Source organism: Bison bison, unplaced genomic scaffold, assembly GCF_000754665.1.
Source record: "Bison bison bison isolate TAMUID 2011002044 unplaced genomic scaffold, Bison_UMD1.0 scf7180017864260, whole genome shotgun sequence".
In the NCBI taxonomy this organism is placed as follows: Eukaryota; Metazoa; Chordata; class Mammalia; order Artiodactyla; family Bovidae; genus Bison; species Bison bison.
Window position 1 is genome coordinate 1,051,102 of NW_011494832.1, and position 10,854 is coordinate 1,061,955.

Below are 10,854 nucleotides of genomic sequence, written 5' to 3' on the forward strand. Positions count from 1 at the left end.
CCCCCCCCCCATGCACTTACATACTTTGAAAACTTTATTACTACAGGAAATAACATCATAAAAGTGAACAGTTTTGCTTTGGCATTGTGCCTGTGCAAAACAGAATTCTAGTTAAGATTTTTCATTTTAAAAAACATATATTCCTGCTTTAGGTCTTTAAGATTGGGATGATAAAATTTAGGAGTTTTTCAGAGAAGAACAAAAAAGCTTACCATTCTGTATGTGAGGGTCTACTTTAAGATTATTTCAAATGTTAAAGGTTAAGTATGTCAATACAAGAATAAGTTAAAGATCTTCAATTAAAGTTCTGTCTGTAAAAATATAGACATACTATTCTTAGTTGCTTAATTATCAGTATCACAAGGAACAAAAATAAAATGGTGAAAAAATTAAATGTTACCAGGCATCTTTTTCATTTGTATTTAATACTTTTGTTCAATAGTAAAACCAGAATGCCTTCGATATGTTTTTAAGCCTGGAAGAAAGTAGGTTCCTTTGAAATTAGATTTCAGCAATGTGGTTGAGTAGTGAATTTAAACAATTCACAATGCTGACTTTCAGTGCTTCTGAAAGCAGGAAGTGTATTCCTGACATGCAGAAATATTCCAGCCCAAGAACATCCCTACTGCCTTATGTGGTAAGAATTTCTCACCAACTCACAAGCCACTTCTGTAATACACTGAATAAGCAGAATTGGTCTTTGTTGAACATTTCCAATTGAGTATCAAAGAACTTTGTTTTGCAGTGTCTTATAAGTAATTATTAGCTTATGCCTTGGAAGGAGCCTGGCACATCATGGGTGCTCAAGGTTTACTGAGAGAAGAAATAACAACTTCTATATAATCTTTTAGGTGTGATTGTAAAGTTTGTTTTTCGGATGCTGAGTTAAATATTCTGACTCAGCTTATTAATGGTTTCTTTAAATAAAATTATTTATATCTGATGCCGTGTTGTGCTCAGTTGCTCAGTCATGTGCAACTGTTTGTGACTCCATGGACTGTAACCTGCCAGGCTCCTCTGTCCATGGAACTTTCCAGGCAGGAATACTGGACCGGGTTTCCATTTCCTACTCCAGGGGATCTTCCTCACCCAGAGATCAAACCCAGTCTCTTGAGTCCTGCATTGTCAGGGGGATTCTTTACCACTTTTATTCTACTGCCCTCCTTTTAAAATTGCTACTTGGAATATTAATCTTATGTTTGCTCTTATGCTAAGAAAAAAAAATTAGGGTTAATTATTAAGGGTTTAATTACAAAGGGTTAGGGAGATACCGTGAATTTAGAAAAATAAGAAAATGAGTTGTGAGAAATTGGGGTTAGTAAAATTCAATGAAGAGCTTATTATCATTCAAATTTTCATTAACATTTTGAAATACTGATTTTTTCTGAATTTGAATCTTCTTTTCTTTTGATTTTAAGCGACTAAGAAGATTGTCAACCAAATATAGAACAGAAAAGATTTATCCCACAGCCACTGGAGAAAAAGAAGAAAATGTTAAAAAGAACAGATATAAGGACATACTGCCATGTAAGTTTAAAATGCCATTAAAGGAACAAATGGATATGCTAATTAATAGTTTTATACCTTAAACTAGCTTTCTTCTTCCTAATGAGTTCATTTGTTAAGAAAATAATGATGAGCTTTTCTTTCAAGTTATACTACAAGATAATAATTTGTGGTTGTGCTTGCCTTTCCTTATGATAGTAGATTTTGTTGTTGTTATTTTACTGTTCATTTTTTTCCCTTTAAGTGTCATAATTACTCTGATACTGCCCCACTTTCAAATCTGAAAAATCCAAGTAAAAATATCTTTTGTGGACTCCCTGTTCAGAGAAATTTTTTATAAAAAATAAAATAATACAGACATAATTCAATAAGTATAATACATTTTATAAAATGCTAAAAATATTAACTCATCTATTTTCTATTCATAAGAACTATAATTGATTAATTGAGCATTAAAAATGAACCATGAAAAAAAAAATGAACCATGATTCATGCTTGTGTGTCTGCTGTTCTTACTAGTCTAAGAGCATGGTATGTATCTCTGAGGGCATGCCTAAGACTGATAGCATTATATTCTAATAATGATGATATAATTATATTCTTAAACAGTATAGTTTTCTATCAGAATACCTTTAACTGTAAAAGTTAAAAGTTTATATCATACCCGCTGTCTTTTAAAGCTGCCAATAGTCTTTCTCTTTTCCTTCTTATCTAGAAATCTGTACATTCCAGGATACCATTCTCTCAACTCTGCTTTCATCCTTTTTTTTCTAGCTTTATTGAAGTATAATTGACAAAATTTCATTCATTCCTAAAGTTTATTCTCTCTAAAATGTCCTTGATAAATTTTCCAGAGACTTTAATTATCATATTCGGTAGTCTTTTATTACTATTGTTGTTGTTGTTAATTAGTGCCTTATTCTTTTCTGTTAACTGTTTTGATGTTGTTGACCAGTCACTATTTTTTAAATTTCCTTCTTCTATAATAACCCTTTTTCAAATTGCCTCATCCCGCACTTGTCTTCTTCCTTCTTTCTTACTGTCCTCTTTGCATAAATTTAATCCTTCATCTTTCTGTTGTTATTCAACTTTACTTTCAGATATGGGATCTGTGGGTGGCTGGTAGCAGCACAGTTATAAAGTGGCAACAGAGCATAATAAAGAGCTCTGACTGGAAGTTCAAATCCTGCCTCTGTCAACTGTTATCTATGTAATTTTGGATGTATCCTTTCTGTGCTTTGGTTTCTTCATCTTCAAAATGGAGATTAAAATAATAATTACCTTAAAAGATTATTTTGTGCATGTACAATGCTTACAGTTGTCCCTAGCACATAGTAACCACTCATTAAGGTTTTGGAAAATATAATTCACTTTTCTTACCAAACCACTTCAGAGTAGTGAATAGTATGGGTTTCTGAACAGTTCTTTTAAATTAAGCAATATAATTTTGAGGTACTCTTATTATGCTCTGGAATTAATGTTCAGTTCAGTTCAGTTCAGTCGTGTCCAACTCTTTGCAACCCCATGGACCACAGCACGCCAGGCCTCCCTGTCCAACACCAGTTCTTGGAGTTGACCCAAGCTCATGTCCATCGAGTCAGTGATGCCATCCAACCGTCTCATCCTCTGTGTCTGTCTCCTCCTCCTTCCTTCAATCTTTCCCACTATCAGGGTCTTTTCAAATCAGTCAGCTCTTCACATCAGGTGGCCAAAGTATTGGAGTTTCAGCTTCAATATTAGTTCTTCCAATGAACACTCAGGACTGATCTCCTTTAGGATGGACTGGTTGGATCTCCTTGCAGTCCAAAGGACTCTCAAGAGTCTTCTCCAACACCACAGTTCAAAAGCATCAGTTCTTCAGTCCTCAACTTTCTTTATAGTCCAACTCTCACATCCATACATGACTATTGGAAAACCATAGCCTTGACTAGACAGACCTCTGTTGGCAAAGTAATGTCTCTGCCTTTTAATATGCTGTCTAGGTTGGTCATAACATTCCTTCTAAGGAGCATGCATCTTTTAATTTCATGGCTGCAGTCACCATTGGCAGTGATTTTGGAGCCCAGAAAAATAAAGTCTGACACTGTTTCCACTGTTTCCCCATTTGTTTGCCATGAAGTGATGGGACCGGATGCCATAATCTTAATTTTCTGAATGTTGAGTTTAAAGCTGATGTTTTCACTCACCTCTTTCACTTTCATCAATAGGTTCTTTAGTTCTTCTTCACTTTCTGTGATAAGGGTGGTGTCATCTGCGTATCTGCTGCTGCTGCTGCTGCTGCTCAGTCGCTTCATTCATGTCCGACTCTGTGCGATCCCATAGATGGCAGCCCACCAGGCTCCTCTGTCCCTGGGATTCTCCAGGCAAGAATACTGGAGTGGGTTGCCATTTCCTTCTCCATGTGCATATCTGAGGTTATTGATATTTCTCCCAGCAATCATGATTCCAGCTTGTGCTTCATCCAGCCCAGCATTTCTCATGATGTAGTCTGCATATATAGCTGAAATAGCTCAAATGGAATTCCATCACCTCCACTAACTTTGTTCGTAGTGATGCTTCCTAAGGCCCACTTGACTTCACATTCCAGGATGTCTGGCTCTAGGTGAGTGATCACACCATCGTGATTTTGGGTTGTGAAGATCTTTTTTGTATAGTTCCTCTGTGTATTCTTCCCACGTCTTCTTAATATCTTCTGCTTCTGTTGGGTCCATACCATTTCTGTCCTTTATTGAGCCCATCTTTGCCTGAAATGTTCCCTTGGTATCTCTAATTTTCTTGAAGAGAAAGTCTTTCTCTTCTAGTCTTTCCCATTCTGTTGTTTTCCTCGGTTTCTTTGCGTCGATCACTGAGGAAGGCTTTCTTATCTCTCCTTGCTGTTCTTTGGAACTCTGCATTCAAATGGGTAGCTTTCCTTTTCTTCTTTGCTTTTGGCTTCTCTTCTTTTCACAGCTATTTGTAAGGCCTCCTCAGACAGCCATTTTCCTTTTTTGCATTTCTTTTTCTTAGGGATGGTCTTGATCCCTGTCTCCTGTACAATGTCATGAACCTCCATCCATAGTTCATCAGGCACTCTGTCTATCAGATCTAGTCCCTTAAATCTATTTTTCACTTCCACTGTATAATCGTAAGGGATTTGATTTAGGTCATACCTGAATGGTCTAGTGGTTTTCCCTACTTTCTTCAATTTAAGTCTAAATTTGGCAATGAGGAGTTCCTGATCTGAGCCAGTCAGCTCCTGGTCTTGTTTTTGCTGACTGTGTAGAGCTTCTCCATCTTTGGCTGCAAAAAATGTAATCAGTCTGATTTCAGTGTTGGCCATCTGATGATGTCCATGTGTAGAGTCTTCTCTTGTGTTGTTGGAAGAGGGAGTTTGCTATAAGCAATGCATTCTCTTGGCAAAACTCTATTAGCCTTTGCCCCGCTTCATTCTGTACTCCAGTGCCAAATTTGCCTGTTACTCCAGGTGTTTCTTGAGTTCCTACTTTTGCATTCCAGTCCCCTATAATGAAAAGGACATCTTTTTTGGATGTAAGTTCTAGAAGGTCTTGTAGGTCTTCATAGAACCATTCAACTTCAGCTTCTTCAGCATTACTGTTCAGGGCATAGACTTGAATTGCCATGATATTGAATGGTTTGCCGTGGAAATGAACAGAGATCATTCTGTCGTTTTTGAGATTGCATCCGAGTACTGCATTTCCGACTCTTGTTGACTATGAAGGCTACTCCATTTCTTCTAAGGGATTCCTGCCCACAGTAGTAGATGTAATGGTCATCTGAGTTATATTCACCCATTGCAGTTCATTTTAGTTTTCTGATTCCTAAAATGGTGACATTCATTCCTGCCATCTACTGTGACCATGTCCAATTTGCATTGATTTGTGGACGTAACATTCCAGGTTCCTATGCAATATTGCTCTTTACAGCATCGGACCTTGCTTCTGTCACTAGTCACATCCACAACTGGGTTGTGGTTTTTGCTTTGGAATGAAGAGAGGGAATTAATGTGCACACTCTTAAAGAAACAGTGTTTCCACCTTGTTTTTTTACCATCTGAGGAAATGAATCTCAAACAGCTTCAGGTTTCTGTTTTCATATGTTGTTTCATTCATTCATTTTACAAGAAGCTTTGAACATATACTATGTGCTGCAGAAAACAACCTGACCAAATACCCTGCCCTTGTAGAGCTTATAGTGTAGGCAAGGCAATGAACAAGTCAAATAACATGTGTGGTCTCTCATAGTGGTTAGTGCTATTGATAATAATGTAGTAGGAGTTACAGAGAGAAAACTGAGAATAGGAGGAAGCTTTATTAATTTTAACTAGAGATAGATGGGGAAGTTCAGTGCTGTTCCACTGGTCCTCTGAAAAATAAAAGCCTTGCTTTGTATTGTTTGCCAGTTTCTTTAGGAAATGAATTATTTACCATAATCATCAAAACAAAACTGAGGGAGGTACTATTGTATGCCATTTTGCAGATAAAAAATTGAGACAAAGGTTAAACAGCTTCAGTTCAGTTCAGTTCAGTTCAGTCGCTTAGTTGTGTCCGACTCTGAGACCACGTGGACTGCAGCACGTCAGGTCTCCCTGTCCATCACCAACTTAAATAGCTTGCCACACAGCTAATAGTGTGGTGAGAATTTAAACCCGGGCAGTTTGTATCCAAAGCATTGGTTTTCAGCCACAGTGATTTTGCTCCTAAAGGGACAGACATTTAGCAATGCTAGACGTGGTTTGGTTGTTTGGTTATTACAACTAGGATGTGGAGTGAGCAGGCTGCTACTGGCATCTAGTGGGTAGAGGACAGGGAAGCTACTGCATCCTACAATCCGGAGGCCACAGCCTCCTCACAACAGAGAATTAGCCAAGGTCAAATAAAAATTAGCGCTGAGGTTGAGGAACCTTGCCCTAGAGTCTGAGCTCTTAAACATTGTGCTATAGGCAGAGTAGCAGTACCTTTTTACTTTAAGTTATTTAAGGTTTGATAGGTCAGTTTCCAATAAATTTCTAATCATTTTAATTTGGAAAATTAATAGTAATAGTTTTTAGAGATACATATTTTCCTTCTGTCATAAGAATAGTGCAAATGGACAATTTCGAGTATTTAGCATGACCAGTGCTTGCAGTTTATTTTTTTGTTTTTTTAAACAGCCTTATTGTGGTATAATTTACGTATCATAAAGTTGACCCATTTTTAAGATGGGGACTCTTTATACTGTTGATGGGAATGTCAATTCATTCAGCCACTGTGGAAAACAGTATGGAGTTTTCTCAAGAAACAAAAAAAAGTAGAACTATCATATGATCCAACAGTTTTGCTCCTGGCTGTATATACACAAAAAAACAAAAACACTGATTTAAAGAGATACATGCATCCCAGTATTCATATCAGCATGATTCACAGTTGCCAAGCAACCTAAGTGTCCATCAGCAGATTAATGGATAAAGGTGTGAACAGTCTCTTCAAAGCGTTCGCAGTATTTTTTTAATTGATTTTTTATCCTATTTAGTTATAAAAGTTTTCTATATACCCCAGATACAAGTCTTTTTTCAGATATTATGATTTGCACCTCCCCCCCCCGGCCCCCGCCCCCTCTCCAGTTTATGGTTTGTCTTTTCATTTTCTTAGTGGTGTCTTAATGCACACTTTTAATTTTCATGAAGTCCAGTTTATCCGTTTTATGGGTCATGCTTTTCATGTTCAGTCCAAGAACTCTTTGCCTAATCCAGAATGACAAAGATTTTCTTCTGTGATTTTTCATTTCATTCCTGTAAATATTATAGTCTTAGCTGTTGCATTTAAGTGTATAGTCTATTTTGAGTTAATTTTTAATATGGTGTCAGGTAAGGATCTAAAATAATCTTTCAGCACGTGGCATTGTTCCAGCACCATTTGTTGAAAATTATCCTTTCTCCTCTGAATTGCCTTAGCTCTTCTGTTGGAAATAATTTGACTGTAAATGTAAGAGTTTATTTCTGAACCCTTAATTCTATTTCATTGACACCAGATCACAGTATCTTGATCGTTGTAGCTTTATAGTAAGTTTTAAAGGCAAGAAGTGTTCTCCTAAAAAATTGGTTTGGTTATTCTCAGTCCTTTGCATTTCCATATAAATTCTGAGATAAGCTTGTCAATTTCTGCAAAAATTCCTACTGGAATTTTAATAAGGATTGTGTTGAATCTATGGACCAGTTTAAGGATAATTGCAATTTTAAACCATATTGACTCTTTGAATCTAAGTGTTCATCAACGGATGAATGGATAAAGAAAGTGTTTATGTCTATATATGTGCTGTGTTTAGTCGCTCAGTCGTATCCGACTCTTTGCAACCCCATCAGGCTCCTCTGTCCATGGGGATTCTCCAGGCAAGAATACTAGAGTGGGTTGCCATGCCCTTCTCCAAGGGATCTTCCCAACCCAGGGATCGAACCCAGGTCTCCTGCACTGTAGGTGGATTCTTGACCATCTAAGCCACCAGGGAACCATATATATAAGACAACTCTGTTTATTTAAATCTTTAATTTCTCTCAGCAGTGTTTTATGGTTTTCAGTGTACAAATCTTGTATTTCTTCTTGTAAAAAGTTTTTATGCTGTTGTGAATGGAATTATTTTAATTTTATTTTCAAGATTTTTGTTACTAGTATATAGAAATATAGTTCATATTTGCACATCGATTTTTTTTTTTTTTTAATCCACTGACCTTCAGAGAGAGAAGCCTTCCAGGCCACAGTCCCTGGGGTCACAAGAGTCAGACATGACTTAGTGACTAAATGACCACGACCTTCCTGGACTCATTTATCTTAGTAATTTTTCTGTGGAAATGTTAGGATTTTTTACATATCAGAATCATGTCATTTACAAATAATGATAGTTTTACTCCTTTCTTTCCAATCTGAGTGTCTGTTTTGACTTATTTCACTGGCTAAAACCTCTAGTATAATGTTGACTTGAAGTGGCAAGAGCAGACATTATTGCGTTTGATCCATTAAAAGTAATTTCATCACTATTCAAAGATCACTTAGGTTTTTCTCAGGCTATCTGGGAGATTTGGTTTATTTTATGCTAGACCACTGAGACCAGGCCTATAATTAAGAAATTTCTGGATACTCCCGTGTCAAGGATGACCTGTTGCTTTTGTTTGTTGAAAGGGCTAAAACTGAGCTGGCTAGCCTTTAGAAGTGATGGATCAGGGTATTCTGCCTATTCCAATGTTATTATGAAGATTCTTTTATTTTTCACACCTAGGATTTATCAATAGGTGTGTGTTTTCTTGGAGGCAACAATATATTTATATATTGTTTGGTGTGTGTGTGTTTATTTGTCGTTGGAATAGATGTTTGTTGAAGAAGAAAAAAGCTACTACTTTAAAGAGCCTCCTGTGTAGCGAATACTGGTTTTATCTATTTGGAAATGGCTCCTGGGAGACTGCAGAAGCAGGCAGCAAAACCATGAAATGAAAACAATAATTTCTTTCATATTCTTTAAGTTATTTCTCTTCATGTTTATGCTTAATAGAACCACTGATAAAGAGTATTAAAATACACATACTATGTTATACACAGCATAATATTGATTTTTATATTCTCAATCTAGTAGTGACTAGAAAATTTGCCTGTGCCTTAGAGTGTTTAAAAAAAAAGCCATTAAAAAATTCTTATTCAAGTATAGTTGATTTACAATGTTGTGTTAGTTTTTGCTGTACAATAGAGTAATTTAGTAATACATATACATTTTCATAATCCTTTTCATTATGGCTTATCACAGGATATTGAATAGTTTCCTGTGCTATATAGTAGGTCCTTATTGTTTATCCATCCTATATATAATAGTCTGCATCTGCTGATCTCAAATTCCCAATCCTTCTTTCCCCTTCCACTCTCCCCCTTGGCAACCAGAAGTCTGTTTTCTATGTCTGTCAATCTGTTTCTGTTTCATAGATATGTTCATTTGTGTCCTGTTTTATATTCCAAATATAAGTGATGTCCTACAGTATTTTTCTCTTTCTGACTTCACTTGGTATGATAGTCTCTAGGTCCATCATGTTGTTTCTAATGGCGTTATTTCATTAAAAAAAAAAAAAAAATCCCATTTCTGTGCCCCATCTTGAACTGACTGAATCAGACTTACTGCAGAATATGGGACTCAGAAATCTTGCTTTCTAAGTTATTTTCCCCAGCCCCTCATTGCTGTATGATCAGCAATAGATGAAATGAGAGTGGCAAAATGTTGAAGATGGGTAATAGATAGATGAAGTTCATTATACTGTTTTATTTTTATATACACATAAAATTTTCCAGAGAATTTTTTAAAAAAATTTCCCAACTTGTATGTAGCAAGCAGCTTGGCACCAGTATTGGCTATCATTTGGGAGCCACTGTTCTCATCTGGATTCACAGTCCCCAGAAACATTTACTAAGGGTTCAATGGTCAGCCAACTATTGTACAAAGTCTTTGTCTTTGAGATACTTTGTATTAATTGGAACCTATCATTATTGGCAAACATGGTAAGAAGAAGCATCATATGGTTATTTAACGGCCATTGTACTAACTTCAGAATTGTTCTATTATCATTTACCCAAAGCATAGCATTTTTTATATGTACATTTCTGATCTAAAATGGCTTTTTAAAAAAGACATGTAGGATGTAATGAAACAAGAAACAAAGCATTGATACACATGTATGTATTCTCTTTCCTGGAAACATGGGAAGGGGATAAATAATTTTAATTGGAAACTAGTATGTCTTTCTTATATATCTCTTCCTACATATTTCCAAAGAAGATTTCACCAAAAATAAATAAATAAAATTAGCAGAACTGGACCTTTATATTAATGTATAAATTCAGTTTGTTGACTAATAAATTAATTATTCTTCTTAAAATGTTTGCTAGGGGACTTTTTTGACATTCCAGTGGTTAGGACTCCACACTTTCACTGCAGGGTCACAGGTTCAATTCCTAGTTGAGGAATTAAGATCCTGCATGCCATGCAGCGAGGCCAAAAAACAAAAAGTTTAAGTTTATTTGTATTTGTTACCATTTCTGTATGTCTTTTTGTATTTTAATTGCCTTTAGTAATTGTCCCTGGATTAGAAACAACTGAAATGATTGTGGCATGTTACATGTTATTCAGTTTAGTTCAGTTCAGTTCAGTCGCTCAGTCGTGTCTGACTCTTTGCAACCCCATGAATTGCAGCCCGCCAGGCCTCCCTGTCCATCACCAACTTCCGGAGTTCACTCAAACTCAAGTCCATTGAGTCGGTGATGCCATCCAGCCATCTCATCCTCTGTCGTCCCCTTCTCCTTCCGCCCCCAATCCCTCCCAGCATCAGAGTCTTTTCCACATCAA

At 36.4% G+C, this 10,854-nt stretch overlaps 1 protein-coding gene across 3 annotated transcripts in view; it reads left to right on the forward strand.

Moving 5' to 3' along the window:
* PTPN12 (protein tyrosine phosphatase, non-receptor type 12) overlaps positions 1–10,854 on the forward strand; it is a 94,639-nt gene that overhangs the window by 39,845 nt on the left and 43,940 nt on the right. For 2 of the 3 annotated variants that reach the window (XM_010848092.1, XM_010848094.1), the window contains exon 2: positions 1,419–1,527. In XM_010848092.1, coding sequence (XP_010846394.1) covers positions 1,419–1,527 — 109 coding nt within the window. Of the gene's footprint in view, positions 1–19; positions 638–1,418; positions 1,528–10,854 lie in introns of those variants that run through there. The other variant, XM_010848091.1, reaches the window with a different exon arrangement.